The sequence below is a fragment of the Betta splendens genome, chromosome 5, assembly GCF_900634795.4.
Source record: "Betta splendens chromosome 5, fBetSpl5.4, whole genome shotgun sequence".
Lineage (NCBI taxonomy): Eukaryota > Metazoa > Chordata > Actinopteri > Anabantiformes > Osphronemidae > Betta > Betta splendens.
This window is the reverse complement of record NC_040885.2, coordinates 920,644-939,042: the sequence shown is the minus strand read 5'-3', so window position 1 is coordinate 939,042 and position 18,399 is coordinate 920,644. Positions and strand designations below refer to the sequence as shown.

General features: G+C 43.3%; 3 protein-coding genes and 3 non-coding genes across 11 annotated transcripts; 2 read left to right on the top strand and 4 right to left on the bottom strand.

Annotated features, from left to right (window-relative positions):
• Nucleotides 1–1,273: 1,273 nt before the first annotated feature.
• Nucleotides 1,274–7,064, bottom strand: LOC114855569 (inter-alpha-trypsin inhibitor heavy chain H3-like). Of its 2 annotated transcripts, XM_029150829.3 has the most exons (22): nt 6,912–7,064; nt 6,587–6,616; nt 6,428–6,451; nt 5,657–5,811; nt 5,476–5,580; nt 5,232–5,394; nt 5,039–5,149; nt 4,826–4,954; nt 4,638–4,754; nt 4,394–4,562; nt 4,175–4,300; nt 3,915–4,096; nt 3,635–3,820; nt 3,411–3,550; nt 3,179–3,330; nt 3,067–3,093; nt 2,909–2,986; nt 2,640–2,753; nt 2,367–2,568; nt 2,106–2,278; nt 1,901–2,012; nt 1,274–1,791 (listed from the first exon to the last, which is right to left on the bottom strand). In XM_029150829.3, exons 1-22 carry the CDS (start codon nt 7,023–7,025, stop codon nt 1,653–1,655), a joined length of 2,748 nt encoding a protein of 915 aa, XP_029006662.1. In that variant the 5' UTR covers nt 7,026–7,064; the 3' UTR covers nt 1,274–1,652. The 2 variants fall into 2 exon arrangements, with proteins under 2 accessions (XP_029006662.1, XP_029006663.1); XM_029150830.3 differs by lacking the exons at nt 6,428–6,451; nt 6,587–6,616 and having other exon boundaries at nt 6,912–7,050.
• A 208-nt stretch (nt 7,065–7,272) lies between these two features.
• On the bottom strand, nt 7,273–10,389 carry mustn1b (musculoskeletal, embryonic nuclear protein 1b). The gene is made up of 3 exons (XM_029150833.3): nt 10,230–10,389; nt 9,976–10,099; nt 7,273–8,417 (listed from the first exon to the last, which is right to left on the bottom strand). The coding sequence occupies exons 1-3, from the start codon at nt 10,236–10,238 to the stop codon at nt 8,305–8,307; spliced, it is 246 nt and encodes an 81-aa protein (XP_029006666.1). The 5' UTR covers nt 10,239–10,389; the 3' UTR covers nt 7,273–8,304.
• trnae-cuc (transfer RNA glutamic acid (anticodon CUC)) lies at nt 9,365–9,436 on the top strand. The gene has a single exon. It is a non-coding gene; the product is annotated as a tRNA-Glu (tRNA).
• A 561-nt stretch (nt 10,390–10,950) lies between the features above and the next one.
• Nucleotides 10,951–11,022, top strand: trnae-cuc (transfer RNA glutamic acid (anticodon CUC)). The gene has a single exon. It is a non-coding gene; the product is annotated as a tRNA-Glu (tRNA).
• A 38-nt stretch (nt 11,023–11,060) lies between these two features.
• stimate (STIM activating enhance) lies at nt 11,061–18,398 on the bottom strand. Of its 5 annotated transcripts, XR_008694863.1 has the most exons (10): nt 17,402–18,395; nt 16,111–16,159; nt 15,921–16,016; nt 15,600–15,721; nt 15,024–15,136; nt 14,529–14,606; nt 14,180–14,323; nt 12,614–12,783; nt 12,366–12,459; nt 11,061–12,289 (listed from the first exon to the last, which is right to left on the bottom strand). XR_008694863.1 is itself a non-coding variant. In XM_055509291.1 (8 exons), exons 1-8 carry the CDS (start codon nt 17,610–17,612, stop codon nt 12,761–12,763), a joined length of 858 nt encoding a protein of 285 aa, XP_055365266.1. In that variant the 5' UTR covers nt 17,613–18,398; the 3' UTR covers nt 11,061–12,760. The 5 variants fall into 5 exon arrangements, 2 of the variants coding, with proteins under 2 accessions (XP_055365266.1, XP_029006665.1); XR_008694862.1 differs by having other exon boundaries at nt 11,061–12,459; XR_008694861.1 differs by having other exon boundaries at nt 12,366–12,783; nt 17,402–18,394.
• On the bottom strand, nt 13,051–13,123 carry trnar-acg (transfer RNA arginine (anticodon ACG)). The gene has a single exon. It is a non-coding gene; the product is annotated as a tRNA-Arg (tRNA).
• Nucleotide 18,399: the final 1 nt, after the last annotated feature.

Genomic DNA, 18,399 nt, shown 5'->3' with positions numbered 1-18,399 from the left:
TATGACATCTACACCAAATTCTTGTTTTACTTAAACAACCTCCGTATTAAATTTCCTTCAGCTCCGACTGTCCTGATGTTTCAAAACTTCAGGGGATCTCGGAGATCAACAGTGAACACATTAATGTCAACCATGTGTGAAGAAGTGACTTAAGCGCTTTTCTGCAACTACATCTGAACGGAGTAAGGGGCCTCTAAAACCCTCAGCCCAGCACATCTGGTATTAATCAGCAGCGCTCGCACCTACACACACACACACACACACACACACACACACACACACACACACACACACACACACACACGCAGGCAGACAGACAGACACAGGCAAACGCTTAGCAAAGAGCCCCTTAAGAAAAACCCTCTCAACTCCTGAACTTCCGACATGACTGGGGTCAACACACTTGCCCTGGATTTTTTAGTACACACCACTGCCAAGTAACTGGAGCTGCTGGGGTGTTCCAGTACAAGGAGTACACGCACACACACTGCATATTATTAAACTATATATAACCACTACTATTACTTTCTGTATTTCGGAGAAAAACTAAAAAAAAATATTTGAAAACAGATTGTTGATTCACCATCTCTTGTGTCTCTCACATCTCACGTATGGTTGTGACACCTTCAAGTGAACTTAATTTAACACATGTGCTAATTTACTATGGTTAGCTTAAATAAATAAAAACAAGCTAGTAGCCAGCAGGTCAAGTACACTTTGGGCCATTTTGCACAGCTTTTTAGTGAAAGCAGCTGCAGCCGTGTCACATTTGTCCTTTTCATGTTTAATTATCTTCGTGGTCTGTTTATCTGAACAGTCGAAGTACATGATAGTAAATGCTCAGTAAAACAAGAATCTCACCAGTGCGTAGATTTCACGGGTTAGCGTCGCCCCTACGTCGCCGTAACGAGCTCACTGCTGCCCCCCTGCGGCCACGTCGTATCTGCAGCTTCCTCCACCTACTGGTATGAGGCCTGTTAGATTATACTGCACATTATCTGTTTGGTGATGTTTGCCTTTAGGTTGCGAATGACAAAACAAAGAGGGAGAGAGGAGGAAACTCAGAGAGAGATATGAAGAGAGCAGAATGGAGGAAGAACCAGGTGAGAAGGTGAACAGGAAGTAATGGGGACAGTCATAATCACATTTATGGCAGAGGCATATGTAGATAATTATTTGAAGTTATTCTTTGTGTCATTCATTTGGTTTCCCTGGAGACAAGTATATATTGCTATATTTTTTATTTTTATTCATTTTTGAGTACTTTTGTCTCTTGTTTTTTTTTTTTTTTTGCAGCCTTCTTACAGCACAAACCCAGAGGAGGAAGACGAGGAAGACTCACAACGACAAAGTCGTGTCTGGACAATATGATCCTGAACAATAAAAACAGTCATGATAGTAAGAATGAATTTCACGTTACCACCAAGATAATCTTTATTAGGTTTGAGAGTCCTGTGGTGGAGTTCACATTAACTGTAACAGACCTCGTGATGACAGACCTGTGTGCGTCTGTGTCGCATTAAATGAGCAAAGACAGACATCGTTAAAGCTGAATCCATCTCAGTGTGTTCCATTCAAAATGCATCTTAGAACTAAGGTGTGCCTTCTTGTTGTGAACTGATGATTATTTTGACTACCTCGGTAACCTGCTTTTAAACACGTTTAAAGAGCCCTGACACGACGTAGTCTGTTGCTTCTCCGTCGATGAGCCCGGTTCCATTGTTATGAATGAACCAGCAGGGAACATCCTCCCCGTTCTTCACATCCCTCCTGAAGTCTCGCTGCCATCCTCTGTGGACCAGGACGGAGACATCACACCCATCAAATGAGATGGTGAGCAGGCATCGAGGGAAACAGCAGTTCATTTACTTAAATGAATGCATCTGGACGGCACGTGTACCTGGTCACAGTGAGCTCCCGTCCCTTCACATACATGGTGGCGTCTGGTTTCTCTGGCACTGCTCCCGGACGTAGGTCTGTCACCTCATAATCAATCGGTCGGTAGAACTGACCTGGAAAAGAACCAAATGTTGATTCAATATATATGAATACATACAATATATGAATAATTTTAATATGTCAGGATGGACGGATGGATGCTGTACCCAGCAGCCCATGAGTAGACGAGGAGAGGAGGTGGCTGTCCAGGGTGTAGAAGCCCAAGTAGTCTCTGTGATATGGGTGATTCGCCCACACTTTGTGCAGCAGGATCACAAACTTGACTGAGTCTTTGAGAGTCACCGTTAAACTGCGATCTTTGGTCACGAGAAGCTCCACACTGGAGGAGAGGGAAGGGGAGGAGGGCAGATGATCATTCAGCTTATATTCCTCCCACCGAGCGCTCGTGTAGTGCCGCAGCCACTCACTTGGCTCCTTTGATAGAAGCCGTATCGGACCACAGCAGCCTGACCCATTCGCCGTCCTGGAAAACGGAGATATCCTTCGTGCTGATGTCCAGCCTCGCTCCCAGAGTCTGGTGGACGATGCCGAAGCGCCAGAAGTAGGTGTTGATTTTACCATCGGGAGGGATTTTCTTGTCTCCAATTATCTGACCGTTGACCAAAATACCTGAAACAAATATGTTGAGGTTAGTTTGAATCAGAGGTAAAAAAAGCTGCAACAACCAGAACCGTTATTACCTGTTGTGGGGTCTGTTACCAGATTGAAAATGGTCCCTGGTTTGTCATTGATATTGAAGCACAGGGAGTCGTTCCTGTCAGGGAGTTCGATGATGAAGTGAGGATCTCCATCCACTGCCAGGCACCAGGGTGCAAAGACCAAGCGAGTTAATAGCAAACCTCCACGTTCAACATCAGCACAGGCTCTAAGTGACACTGACCCGCTGAGGTCATGGGTCACCGCACAGGACACGCGCGCGAGGCGCAGCTAGCGACGCTAGCAAACTCACCGAAATACACGGGCGTTGACTGATGCAGGTAACTTTGTGACTGTATTGGTCGGTATTGGTAGGCTTGAGCTCTGATTGCTGGACACAGTCAAATCAGAGATGAAAGCAGAGGAATCTACAGTATTTTCCTGATTTTAATGACTTTAAATCAGACCTACCCATTTTCTCCTCCCGTTGTCTCTGCTCTGTCGACGTAGGGACAAAACCCACTTATTGCTGCTGCACATGTGACTCAAAGCGTGAACTGCGCCTGCGCGCCGCTCTCCTTACCCTCCGTCAGCTTGTCGGCGATCAGGGGGTCGTCCCGGCTGTCGGGCTTGGTGACCACCATGGAGGTGAGGGGCGTGACGAAGCTGTACCGCAGCGCCATCTCCAGCGCCTCGGCCGTGGCGTTGGCCTTCTCGTCGGCCGCGCCTATTTTGCTGTGGGCGGGAACGGACACAGTGAGACCCTGACACGGGCAGAACCGCTGTCAGACGGAGGACGGAGGGTCCGAAGCCACCTCTTGTCCAGCAGCTGCTGGATGGTGAGGTAGGCCCACAGGCGCTCCGTAAAGTCCCCGAAAATGTAGTCCTCCTCTGGGTACAGCGCGTTCCAGTCCACGGCCTTGGCCTCACCCTGCACTTTGAAATCGTTCTCAAACTGAAGACAAGGGAGAGCAGGAATCAGTGATAATACCTGCCCCTGAGCATCATCTTGTCATTTCCGCTCTATCCTCCGTCTCACCCCTTGGCCGAAAACGTCCACCATAAAGTTGTCCAGGTTGTTGTCCGTTAGCCGGCCGGCAACCACAATCTCTGAGCCGTTGAACAGCTGCGAGAAGTGGTTGGTGGTCAGGGCGTCCACCGCACTGTCGGGATAGCGCAGGTCCAACTCAGAAAGCAGAGGACTGGCAACTTCCTCGTAGAAACCCTGGCATGAAAAGACACAGGCCAAACAAGGGTTCAGCAGCGAGGACAGAGTTCATAGGAAGTAGCAGCATGATTTCACTATCTGAATCCTTTACCTGGAGCTGAAGTGTTGCGTCTGAAGCTTCAAATATTCTGCGGGCCAGTCCCCGGTTCTGGGAGCTCATCACGTCCAGGAAGGAGTAATCCACGTCGTTTCCGAAGCCCAGACAAAACAGGGAGGTTTTTCCTCCGAGAGCGGACTTCACATTCTCCTGGATCCGTGCGATGTTACTCTCCCCTTCAGAGAGAGAGAGAGTATTACCCACTCACACATATACACACACACCTACATCCCACGGTTCGTACTGATGCTCACCAGTGTTGGGCATTCCATCAGTCAGGAGAATAATCATGTCAAAGCTCCTCTCTGGGATCCTCTTGTGCTCCCTGTCCGAGTGCAGCATGTTGATACCTTTCATCACCGCGTCATTGATGTTGGTCACTACGAGGAGAACGGGAGACAAGCAATAAAAGGTGTAGCGTCATATCGGTCAAGCGTGAGGCTCAGTTTGTCGTTACTTGTTTTATTCCTCACGTCCATTGGCGTGTATGTTTTGGACATAGACCAGGGCGTCTGCCACGTTTTCTTTGGTTGCTTTGTAAAGCGATTCCTTCCAGGAGAGAATTTTGTCATCAAACGGGACGAGGGCAAAGTGATCCTCCTCGTGGAGGTCTGTGAGGATGGCCTGCAGTGCCTCTCGCGTCTACGAAAGGTCGTCAGGTCAGAGGTCATGATGGTTTCACAGTTACTGCATCATTAGAAGCACGTCAGCTCTCACTTGCTGCATCTTATTCCCCGACATGGATCCACTCCGATCGATCACAAACACCACATTCTTTGGGACTCTGGGCAGGTCGGACGGGGCAAAGAAGTGGACGAAGTATCCGTTCACAATCTGCAGAGAACCACGCGGGTCGGTCACGTGCGCTCCAATCAGCAGTTTCAGCTGCTGCTGAACACTCTGACCTGAATGTCTCCAAGCGTCTGTGCTCGTTCCACGTCGTAGTTGATGACAAAATCTCCATCAATCTGTGTTCCGTCACAGCCTGGACACTTTCTCTGCTGCTCCATCGTTGGTGAGAAGGAGATGTGCGCCTGAGCAGAGGAGAGATAAATAGAGTTAAGCTCACCCTTCATTATGTAGGGAACCCTTTTCATTGGAAAAAAGCACGAGTCCACCTTTTGGGCAGTGACGGTTTTCTCCACCAGAGGGAGCAGGTCATTGGAGAGGAAGTTGGCGTGGACGTCAACGAAGGCAATGCCCTGTGGCTCATAGATGTTTGCCACAATCTGTAAATAGACACAGCAGCGACAGGGTTCACGTGCACGTCCTAGAAATCCATTCACCACAAAACAGTAAATCCAGATTTACATGAAACTCCTGCACGGGTAGTTTGGGTTTGACCCGAGTCAGAATCTCATATCGACCCAGTTTCCTCTGGAGCAGCTCCTCGTAGGTCAGAACAAAAGTGACGTTACTTTCGGCTGCGATGTTGACGGACACTGAAAACTTCTCCATCTTTCTGCCAGAGGCTCTGGAACAAAACACATGCCACAGCAGTTCCTGCAGGAGTTCTGTCTCGCGCCAGACCGCACGCGCGTCGTAACTGACTCACTTGACCAGTCCGGCCGTCTGACCGGAGGAAACGGCCTTCTCGTACTGCTTCTTCGCCTTCTCTTTCTCCTTCACCTGCCCAACGTACACCTCACCTTCAATTTCCCTGTGAGGAGCAAAGATGGGAACGTGACAAACGGCCCGCACCGCCCGTCGCAATGAGGCCAGAGACGGAACCTGACATGCTGAAGTTGGTGATGAAGGCGGTTTTGGGCAGCTCCACGTCGAAGGAGATTTCCTGGCTGGAGTTTGCCTTGTTCAGAGCCACCGAGGTCATGACGGTGTGGGCAAAGCGAGACGTGACGGTGCAGTCCACCGCCATGCTGTGCACCTCCACCTGGGACAGAACCAGAGGATGGAACCAGGACACAACACAAACACACGGCAGCGTGACGCTGTTCTGGACGTTCAGTTCAGTTGTGTCTCAGTCAGCTGGGACCAGGCTGGTGCCATGGAAAATTGGAACCGATTCAAAACACATGCAAGAAGACATTAGCTCGCTGCTTGTAAGTCATAGCGGATCACTCATGTTTCCCTCAGTGATGGGAAGTGTAACGCACCAAAGCATCACCACAACATTACACCTCCACCTCCGGGCTTCATCTGAGAATCATCCAGGAGCTCAGTCTCTCTTATAATGCAGTGATGAAAGGTGAGCTTTAATGAGGTCAGAGATCCCTTGAGTCGTTTTTTCCTTTAATTCTTTGTGACTTGATCAACGTTTGCCTATTTGAGAAGCAACTGTTGTTCCTGGTCGGTTCTGTTTGTAGATAGTCCTGGAGCTTGATAAACCCTTCCCAGACTGATAAGATGCTCAGCTTTGTGATTAGCTGTTAGTTCCCTTCTCTGTAGTTTGTGCAAAATAAATAAATTTTGATTTAAACCAAATTCAATATTCATTTTAATATGTAGAGTAGCAGTGTCAGATATACATATAAAGCTAGATTCCTTACCTGTGCCTCATTTGCACTTCTTTTCTATATGAACAAGAAAATATAACTATGATTTATTACATACAGTAACTTAATATTTCTTCATGACAAGATATTTTCACTGTAACATGAAGAATCTTTGTGCGTTTGTGATCTTTGTTAACAGTTTCTGCCAAATACCTGCAGTGATCTGGCAGCTTCTCTTGTCTCCTGGAACGCAAATAAAGCAGGATGAAGCAACGGCATATCTGGAGTAGTGGTCACATGGAGCGACAAACATGTAGTCTCATATGTCTCACAGAGGAGAAGTTAGGAGAAACCTGGTAATCAAGCTGTAAACTAATGATTAGGAATCACAATCTGAGGGAACTCCTACCAAAATCAGACTGACCAGCAGCTACTGAGATTCAGAAACCGATTTGAAATAAACAGCAACTCAACTAAACTACAACTTCTTCTCCACAATTGAATAATATCTAACCAAATGCTCAGTGTGTGAAGGTACCTGTTGAGCTCCAGGGCCTGTGGCGACGAGCAGAGCGGCTCCAGCCTGGCTGGGCAGCCAGACGCAGGCACAGCCCCACAGCAGCAGACGTCCAACACCCAGCAGCCCAGACATGACTGAGCTTCATCGGAACACTGGCTGACTTCACTGCTCACAAACAGTGGGTGGGTCAAAAGGTGTGTGTATGTGTGTTGACCCACGGCGCTGAGCTCAGAAACCTTAGGGCAAAAACACAGGGAAAGTCTAAATATGTACGTATATAAGTAAATGTCTGTCGTAGCAAAACAACAAAAAACACATGACTACTGCACAAAATACTGGCTGTTTCTATTGTTTCTAAATGAAGAAAAATGACCAGATATTAACTTTTATATTTATTCATCATCATCACTTGCAAACATTTCTTCTCCTTTGCCCAGTTTGCCCAGATACACGTAGATTTACATCATTTCCTATTCGGTAAGAAAACAGTGAAGCACTGTGAGAAACAAGAAGGGCTCTTTCATATGTTTTTTTTTTAGAAACGGATCCAATAAAATCCTGGTGAGCCAGGCACATAGCGACTATGATTTACAGGAATTGAAAGCAGGAATAAACAAGTAAAGTTCAGTGCAGAGTTTCTCTGGAAATCAGTCTGTTTGCTATGACACACAGAAAACACTGTGACTAGAATCAATAGCTCCATAGATTTTCCACAGTAAATGCCTGTTGGTTGGATATTTGTAGTTCTGCAGACTCTCATGAACAAACATGAGCTCACCTAGTTCCCAAGTGAGTGAGTTGTACTTTGTATTTTATTTGGTGTGTTACAGTCATCATCACACAATATCTGTATTTAAAAACCATTTAAGAGAGAAAAACAAAAAACAACAATTTGTATTTAAAATTATATGTTTAACTACTATATTTAAGACAAAACACTTAATATACACAATTTGAATGGAAATTCACTTGAAATATATATACATATATTATATTAGATATTTAATAAGATTAGACTTGTTTATCACAACAAACCACCCTTAAAGTCTTATTGTGCTTGAAGACAGCCCAACTGTATCTCGACTTGAAGAGGTTACCTGCCAAAATGACTGTTTACCTGCACATGTATGTCTGATGAAAAGAATTCATTCTCAACCCAATAATAACTTTGTTTGTACTTTTTTCCAAATAAATCCATTGCATTTTAATATGGTCTGGTAAAAAACGAACAATTAAGCACAGCTTAATACACTACACTAACTGTCTATAGGGCAATAAAGTCCACTTTACACTTATGTTTTGTCTCTCTAAAATCCCAATGACATTGTATAGAACAATGAAAGTGAAACACATTTTGCATATTAAGCAGTAAGACCATAAGCTGAGAGACACTGTTCTTCCCCATTACTGTCTACTTGCTGAACACACTGGCTCCAGGAGCTTTGGCAGAAGGCTTGTCCAGCACCGTCTCTGCTCCCGTCCTCACGCCGCTGAACACGGATGGAGCCACTTTGCCCTGACGCTCTGAAAGCCAGAGAAGAAAGACGTCCTTAAACCATATTCCTGAATTACAGGGGTCCATGAGGTTTGCAGGATCTGCAGTCAGACTCCTGATTGAAGATGTTCATGTTTTACAGTAAACCACCTTCTATGATCTATTTAAACCAGTCATCAAATAAAATTTTGTCAATGTATGTTACATAAAAGTGTATGTTTAGCATGGTAAGTGACTGGCTCAGACTCTATAGTCTTGATTCATGGTGTGTTTGCTAAAATGGCATCTATTTGATCAGGGAGACAAATTTGCTGTCATTCAACCCTGGTTCAATCATTTACCCTGAGTCAGTGCGGTTATAAGTGTGTGTAGACATAAACTGAGGTTCGCAGTCGAATAGAAGGACTGTAACCAATGTTAAGGGCTGCCAAACGTCCCCTTTGCGCATGCGGAGTGCGTTTTGTTTTGTTTGCAATGGGGAAGACTTCTAACTATTCAAATTAGTGTGTGAAATGTCGTCTCGCTGATGGTTCTAGCGAAAAAAATGACACAGTTGAATCTGTTTTCGAAATCGCAATTGCTCATTCAAATGTATAATGCAGCTAACAACGCTGTGATTGGTTGAGTACACTTGCAGATTGATGTTGAAATGTTTAAACGAAATAACCCAGTTTTTGATGGTGTTTGTATAATGGTGGGCAAATATTTGTGAATTTACTCACATACTTACTCCCACATTGAAAACATTTATGATCGTGTGAGTAGCCGAAATCACAAGATGCAAATGACTGTTGCGGTAAGTATGGTTGATCACAATTTACAAGGCACTCTTATTCTACTGATTAAGTGACAGCGCCTTATTACTCTTGCCTTTGGTCTTTATTAGAGTGTGTGTAAACGATAACGACACGGTCCCAAAAACATATAGTACATAGTTTTATGTACCTAACAATATTTATCTACAGCATTGCCAGTTTCCCTGGTGGTCTAGTGGTTAGGATTCGGCGCTCTCACCGCCGCGGCCCGGGTTCGATTCCCGGTCAGGGAACATATTTTCTCGGTTTGTGACGGAACATTTCGAAATAATATTATTAATTCCAAAAAGGCCACTACTCCGCCTTATTCATGGAGTCGATCAAAATTTGAAAATTGTAAGAAACATTGTATGAATATGTTATAAAAACAAGTAAAAACATACATACACCTAAAATCAAATTTGCAGTCAATACAATCTAAAATCTGTTTTATTGTATTGACTGTAAATGTATTCATATTTAATAATAATACAAGCAACTCGGGCAGTTGGTCTTATCTTGAGGTTAAAGAAAAGCAAAACTAGTGGGTCATTAGCAAAAAGCTGTGTTCTATTAATATCACTGTTCTCACAACTAAAGCTAATTTTCGCCATTTACTGCTTTTGTTATTTTGTCATAATATTACTTTTACTTAGACCCAAACAGCAACACATCCACATATTAGATTGATTCTTTTTCTACATAGAAAACACTCACACCTCACACATTTTGGCACATGCCGATGCAACATTGTTTTATGTTGCGTTTCAGTGTAAAAATAGATTTTACTCACCACACTCCACCATGACTTCATAGGTTTTACTCTTAACCTCGCCCTTCAATCCCAGCTTACTACGAGCTCCTTTTAAATCCTCCTCCTTCATTGGAGGGCGCTTCTTCTTCTTTACCTCAGTAGGCTAAAGTAAAAAAAAGAAAGAACCAAAACCTAATTGGTAAAGGTAAAATAAACCACACAAACAGTGTGTCTACAAGCGTTGTTCTCATCTAAATCTTTGCGCTTACGCACATATCTGACCAGTTAGTTACCTGTGACATGGTGATCAAACCTGATGTTCCTCCACGGAGAGATGTTCTCTAGCTGTTGGTCTAGTGTGTGTCTTTGTCTCCCAACGAGCAAAACATTATATATAGTCGTGACCCAGGCTCAGTGAGTCAGTCAGGCCCCTGTAGCTTTTGACACTATGCTTGTTGTCAGTGTGTATTATTAGGTGTGACGTGAAGGATGGTACAGCTGAAACGTCTCCCATCCTTTACGATGAGCTTACAGGGCAACAGCTGATAATTCAGGCCTCAACACAAGTGGCTTGCAGCTTTGTCCCTTCCCTTATTTGCCTTGATTTTTTAAATAGGCCATATAAGCTAAACACAGTAACCAAAAAAAAAACACAATTACCATTGGCCTGTCTTTTATAATGTAATTATAATTTCTATCCTCTCTCTGTGTGTTGTAAAAATTTGAATCTTTGTAATGATGGGTTATATTTGTGAATTTACTCACACTTACTCTCACATTGAAAATAATTATGATCATGTAAGTGGCAAGACGCAAATTTTGACGCAAGTTGAGTAGTTGATCAAGTGTGGTTGATCATATTCTGCTGTTGTGATTAAGTGACAGCGCCTTATTACTCTTACCTTTGGTCTATACTAGTCTGTTTATTAAAGCAACATCTAGTAGGAAACATCCAATAATAACGCTACTGCCTTATAACATACGTAGAATGTTTCGCAAATCAAAGCTACGACTTCCCTGGTGGTCTAGTGGTTAGGATTCGGCGCTCTCACCGCCGCGGCCCGGGTTCGATTCCCGGTCAGGGAACAAATTTTATTCAGGTCTTTTCAAGAAATAAAAATCTCTCCACGGGTTAAAACACTAATTTAATGTCATACACCCTTTATTCAAATTGCATTTATAATAATTTATGTTCGCCATTTGTATTTTACTCATTTAGGATTTCTACTTGCAGAATAAGAAAACTTCTTTATGTCGTGACTGAGGAACACGTTACCATAACTTATGCAGACTTCAGTTTTTGCCTCCTTTGAAGTGCAGTTATATACTCATAGCCAATATCCCAAAAAACATAATAACAAAACCATAACCAACAGTATAGTCATCACAGCCCAAGTCAAGTCTGAGTCATTTATAAAGAGCTCCATCAATCACACAAAAAATGTGCACATGCTCCCAGTGCAGGCTGTTACATACAGATTTACTGTATGTATTAAGTAGCATGCACACACAGCCACACGGACGCGCACGCACAGACACACGCACACATTCTTTCAGTTGCTTTACAGTCACTTAACAGTTTAGAGGTCTTTACATGTCACATTCTTAACATCAGAGCCTGCTGAATGCTGTTTCATGCCTGAAGTCCTTGAGCGCTAAATAAAGGAATCAAACAAAACTAAATACAACAAAACACCTGCTGGTAAATTCACTCAGGCACATTAATTGTAACAAAAACGTCACACACAAGGAAAAGGAAAGCTGGAAATGGGAAATTGTGCAAGAAATGGTTCCCATATGTACTCTGTGTCGGAATGAAAGAACACTTTTGGAACAAGCATAGTCACAAGCATAGTTTTTGGCCTGAAAATAACACTTAAAACTCAAACAACAACAACTTAGAGAGACAAATCACATTCATAGACAAAGAACAAATCGCTACAATAAAAGATTAACTGCAACACTGAGTTGATGTTTGAAAGTTGGTGCAGTCTTGGGTTCAACAGCTGAAAGGAGGCTGCTGCAAACAATAATGTGCTTCCTCTGACACGAGTAACATTACATACAAGATATACAATAGTAAAAGGTGTAACTGTGCTGCTGAATGTAACTGTCAGGTATTCAAATGCTGACAACTTCAGGTGTGTCCAAATGTCCATACACAACTGGACAAATATAAACACACTCACCACAGGCCATGGTGGTACATGTAAATGAGACAACAAAAGGACAAAGGTACAATCACTTTCAACAACATGTTAGAATATGTAACGTTACCGCCTCTTTGGACAGTTCTGTTTGCATGATGTTTGCTTCTGTTGTGGCCTTTTTTGATTCTCCCTCGGACCATATCCTGGACCACAACAGCAAATGAACATACATACACACAGCCACTGGAGTGTGAACAGTATCAAACTGATTATACTCACCTATAGGATTTAACCGTATAGTACTTGTTCATGGTAGTATATATCAAATGAAACAGGGATCCCAAACAGTACCTGCTTAACAGCAAAATGTCTCCTAGTGTGTTAAATGAAAATCCATGTTAGATGGAGAAATTCCCCAGGAGGCAACAGTGTCTCACTCAACTGCAGTACACAAATGTCATCAGAGGACATTGTAGTTTTAAGAGATCGTGTCAATTGATCTGTGAAGTTATTATGAGGAAACATACGCGAGTTTGTGTGGTAAAGTGCTACCAGAGGATATTTGATTGCACAGGCACGTGGGTCAAACTGGGATCCCCATGCGGAGCTTTTTCTTCTTCACAGTCTTCAGGCCTGTGAGCCGACGAACGTCATCTTCATCTGACTCGTCCATCTCATCGTCTGCTGAGAAAAGGATCTACCAAAAAAAAACAACAGGAGCAAATATTATATAGTATATCATACATGCAGGTACTGCCTAATCACTAAAATTGTGGTTATTCTGATGAGAAATCCTGAATATATAGAAATATAAAACAATTTTAAAATGTGCTTCTAATGCCTTCAGTTTCATGTCTCTGTATTCACACTTTACGCATGAAAGCGGCCAGCGTGAGTCGACTCCCCACTCACCATTGACAGTACACGGAGGAACGCTGTACTTTGAAAATGAGAAAATGTAATGCGAGCCAGCCAGGAGTCGAACCTAGAATCTTCTGATCCGTAGTCAGACGCGTTATCCATTGCGCCACTGGCCCAACACACTCTCCAAGGCCGCTAAAGCCGATACGTGTTTACGCAGAGCAACGCCCCTCCCCCACCCGGTGTGCTGCTGAAAGCATGCTCTCCGTGGGCAGCTGCAGCACGCGAGCAGAAAGTGAAAACACACCGTGATGCCACTGTTTGTGTATACTTGTTCAACCATTCACTCATTAAATGCATTAGAAAAGCTACTTTGCATTTTACCCTCGATATTATTTGACCTTCATGAAGAAAGTGACCAAAACAGGAGATTTAAATTCCATCATTTGACAGACTGCAGTAAAACAACTAAAAGGTGTGAGAGTGTTCACTTACTGCTTGACTTTACCAAGTCAAACCATTTTGTACAGAAATGGTCTTGTAAAATATTATGATTTTTTTTCTGCTACACCTATTTCAGGTCAAACACGCATCCAGCAGACCCAAATGGTCCAACAATGAGCAAAACAACTGATGAGACGAGCAGAACTCAAACCCAGACTCCTCTGATCCGGACATATGCGTTAACCAATGCACCACTGGAACCATCAAAACCCAGAACCTGCATACCTGATTATTTCCTCTTGACTTCTGTCTGACCCACTCTTCTCATCTTTGCCTCATTATTGGAAAACAGGAAGAAAAACACTATCACATGTTTAACAGCCTGTAAAAGAGCAACTAAAAAGGAACTGAAGCACAGTAGTCTTATGAAAATCATTTCTAGCAAATGAAATGGCCAAGCACATTGACAATAATTTTATCTGTATGCGTACATAAAATAATGTCTAAATGCCCCAAGAATTCAATTCAATTTTATTCATGTAGCACCAAATCACACCAGGTTTTCTCAAGGCACTTTACAGGGTAAAACCTTACACACCTAAACCCAACAAATCCCACATACAGCAAGCTTCAAACCATCAACATCTTGTGTCCTTGTCAAATCAAAAAGAAGTCAAGACCCACATTGTTGAGGACAAACAAGAAACCCATCAGCATCATATGCACGTATAAGCATGATAAGTTAAAGCTCAGCGAGTGCATGCACCTGGCAACATGGAGACACTTGCCTCTGACTCAGAGTCGTCATGGGACAGAGCTCGCCTGTAGCGCACTTTGCTGTTCCCCCGTGAGTCCTCTTCCCTCTCCTCCAACTTTGCTTTTGTCCTGTGCTTCTTCATTAGGAAATTATCCACCACCCAAAACATGAGGGTCTAAGGGAAACAGAATATTGTAAAGATGGTTAAGCAGAGATGACTATTAGATGACATCAAAACTGGGAACATTTATTTACACACACACACACACAAGATAATTTCTGTGATTGTAAGAACCATATCACTGTAGTGTTGGTGCGACAGCTTTTGGTAATTGTGTCCGCAGGAAAAAAAAAACAAAACATTAGGACAGCAGACTTACGTTGACAAAGAAGGGCACAATAAGCATGACGATGGCCAGTTCCAGCTCAGGATTTTTTATGGGGTTGTGGAGAGCCAGCTGTAACACCAGTACACAAAAACAACAAACAAAGACAGGCATGGGCATACAAAGCCACACAGGCTTGCCATTAAATACGGTAATTCAAATGAAACCAAGTCCAATCATTTCCACTGAAGTGAAAAAAAAAATCTATTAACAAGGAACTGATGTCACGCTATTTCGATTTTTGCTGATGTACAGTATTTAGATGCACATTTTATGTGAAAAAACTGAAAACACCTGTTCTGCATATTTCAATTCAATTTAATATTACAAGTATTCCTGAGAATGCCTAATGTAATTTAAATAGATGGGTAAAGTTTTGCTGTTCTTTCCGTTACCGAGGAAACCTTTTGAATCAGGGACGAATATAGTTTAAGTGGCCACTCTTATTTCACCATCTCTCTTTGAAAATACTTATTCTTTTAATCTGACCTGTTTCCACTGCGGGTTGAGCAGGACCAGCATGATAAGAACTTTCTCAAACATCATGATGAGGATGTAGAGGATACACTGGCCCAACCAAGCTGTGCACTGCACCGGCTCTCCTAAACACAGAAACACACAAAGGCTCAGTCAAGTGTACAAAGGTCTGCTTAGAAACTCAAACATATGTATAAGCAATTGCAATCAACATTGTAAAACACTAGTAGCAGTTGCAGGAGTAGTACTGCGGACTGTTACTGCCCTCCATTGGGCATTACAGGGTTTTTAGGAATCTGCCGCAGCTCCCAACTGAACACTAACGCATGGAGTAAGTCCCAGAGCTCTTAATCTCAAAGCTGTTCTGCTCTGCCATCTTGGTCTGTGCTTGTTTTGATCACTTGATATTTAATTTTACCAGTAAAACAAATACACTGAAAAAAGAATTTAAAACCTCACTGGCATTACGTGATTTAAACAATGCAAAAGTAAACCAGAAATTTGATTGTAGTTAGTAGTACTATGATGTGGGGAAAGGACAGAAGTGATGCAAACATGAATCGTATCACAAAGCTGGGATGTACCCACCGTATTCTCCAAAACGCAGCGAGTCCCACTGTCTCCATTCCACTATTGCACTAACAGCTCTCACCCCAGCGTAGATGAGCAACATACCCAGAGAAGCATCTAACAGGAAGTTAATGAGGTATCTGACGGAAAAGGAGGTGAATGTCATGTGAATCAACAGAGATTTACATATATTAAAGAGTAGTTTGGTGCTTAGGAATTAACAGTCCTTGTCTAAGAGGCTAAATAACGTTTAATGTTTTAGCACAGCTTCGTGATAATGTGTCTGTAATGTGCAGAATCAAGCAAGCCTGAAAACATTACACTGAATCACTGACTCACAGTGTGCAGGGATCATCCTCTGTGAGACCCGACAAGTAGACGTTAGCAAAGTGGATGAACAACATCCCTATGGCCTGTTTTGATGTGTCCAGGAACCTGCAATGACACGTGACAGTCAATAGGTTTCTGTAGCCGAATTTATATCGCACCCTTGCAGAGAAATCCATTCAAGCTGACTCAGGGTCCATACCAGATCCTCCAGGGTCTCCTCTCGTGTTTGGGCTCCCTTAAGCGTTTCACTGTGAACAGGGACAAATATTATAGGATCACTCCCACTATCACAGAGGTTGTAAAATCATTCAAACCAAATTACTTTTGTTTCCATTTACCTAATCTACAGCCTGCGAGCTGTTTGAGAAGGTGCATCATAAAATAATTGTATTGCTTGCGTTCAAGCGAAGACATGTTTTAATTTCGGAAACAGAACTACAGGCATTGAATTAGAAGGCTATTATGAACAGTTTACTGCCGAGACACCAGGAAGAGGTTTGAACAAGAGGGAGAAGTGGATGATTTGCTACCTTTTCATGCATGCGAACAAATATTCCCTAGGCGAATATATCTGAATCTATGTATGTCGGGTCTTAGGTACAGGCTTTTTAGGAGTCTCTCTTTTAATTAATCCCTGTGTGCAAGGAAGCTCTGTGGGTTTTAATGAGAGGGAGAGCTCATCACTAAAAGCAGTGAAAGGTCCAACATAAATAAATCTCTAGGTGTTGGTCAGAGTAGTGGTTTATACTCCATGGCTTCTCGATTGCACTTAAGCTTTGGTTTTATGAAAAGCAGAGACTGGGCCTCACATTAACACGTAACTGGAAGCTCTGATTTCTAATTAGAAAAACTTCCTTCATTGTCAAATGCACTTCTCTACTAAACACTCTCATAAACATTTACTGATGCCTTTTGATGCTTTTCACTTAGTGCTGTGAACACGTTGATGACTTCAGACTAAACACACCCAGTGTCCATCTGGGTGGGACGTAGCCTCCGCCTGCTCCTTGTGCTCAAAGAGTTGCCTTGAGCAGGGAAAACTCCAAAACGCTCAACATTCCCCAGTGCTGTCAGGCCGCACGCACGCAGAGCGAAGGCCAACTCATTAGGTCGCACAACTGCCAGGGCAGTGACACACACTGACTAAATGAAACCACAGTTAGATCCTGAGTGCGACTTTTTCTTCTGTGCCAGTGTTTCCATTTGTGTTTTTTTGTACACGTCACATCAACTTTTAAATTTCATTCTGAGAGAAATAGAGACTAAAAGCTAGGCAACAGTTATTTCACCTGCCATTATTTTTAAGACTAATTCTGTGTAAACAGAGCTTTGACTGTCAGAAAATATTACAACAAAGCGCTTGAATGTTGTCTTTTATTTAAGTTATGTTACCAGGCAAAGTCGGAGGTAAACCTCCCAACTGTGATCAGTATCACATTTTCATAACCGCTATAGTGACGCTACTGGATAATTGCTCTGGTTATACTCACACATCAGTATGCTGAAAGCCATCACGGCTAGAAGTCCTTGAAGGAAAATCCCAAAGGACCCCATCAAGGCGCATCCCCTGTTATTGGCGCCTGGCGTCGGGCTGGAGGGCACCGACGTGTTGGCCACAGCGGGCAGCCCCGGGGCTCCTGGACCTGGAGGGGCCACGTCTCCGAGCTGGGACAACATGCTGACCCTACTAACGGCAGCCATGGGACAGAAGACCTGGATGAGACTAACTAATGGAGTCGAGGCAGCAGCTTCTCACACAGAGATCCTGGGGGTTTCTCAGTGCTCCCGGGTGTTGGTCAGCTAATCGATATATCAAGCCGGTCAACCTTCGGTGAGAGATGATGGCATCCTCTTCCTCGCAAACGCGCACTCATTCTCCTGCTTTAGAGATGTATGGAGCCATAGCTGTCCAGACATTAAACAGGGACCGGTGCTCAACGGGGTTACTAGAAGTTGCAATGATACACACTACGTAACTTCAACTCACCGTCCTATACACACTGATCTAGATGCAAATAAACATCGGGTTTATTAACGTTATGCTCGTGTAGACAAACAATTCCTGGCTTGACCAGAAACCGTTTAATCTTTAGGCTAACAGACACTGGAACTAAAGCTACGCCATGTGGGTTAACGATTCAAACAAACAAATGGAAATCGGCCGTACAATGCAATTGTCTGTCTAAAGTCCGTGTTTACCGACGGACAACGGCCATAGTTTAAGAGAAGATAAAGAGACGAAGATAAAGAAGAAATGCTATGCATAGCCAAAGGAAGCTAGCCCCAAGCTAACTAGTCAGTTCCATTTATCCAGTGCTGGGTCAGCAAAAGAAGAAACTTTCCCTGCATGTTAAAAACAAACCGGTCGCTTGTGATTTTAACCTCTGTTAGACAGCGAGTCGGCCCCAAAACAGCATTAATACGAATATTTACAGGTCACGCTTCGAGTACATCCAGCTGCTTCCTTGCCCACTACTGCCCACTCATG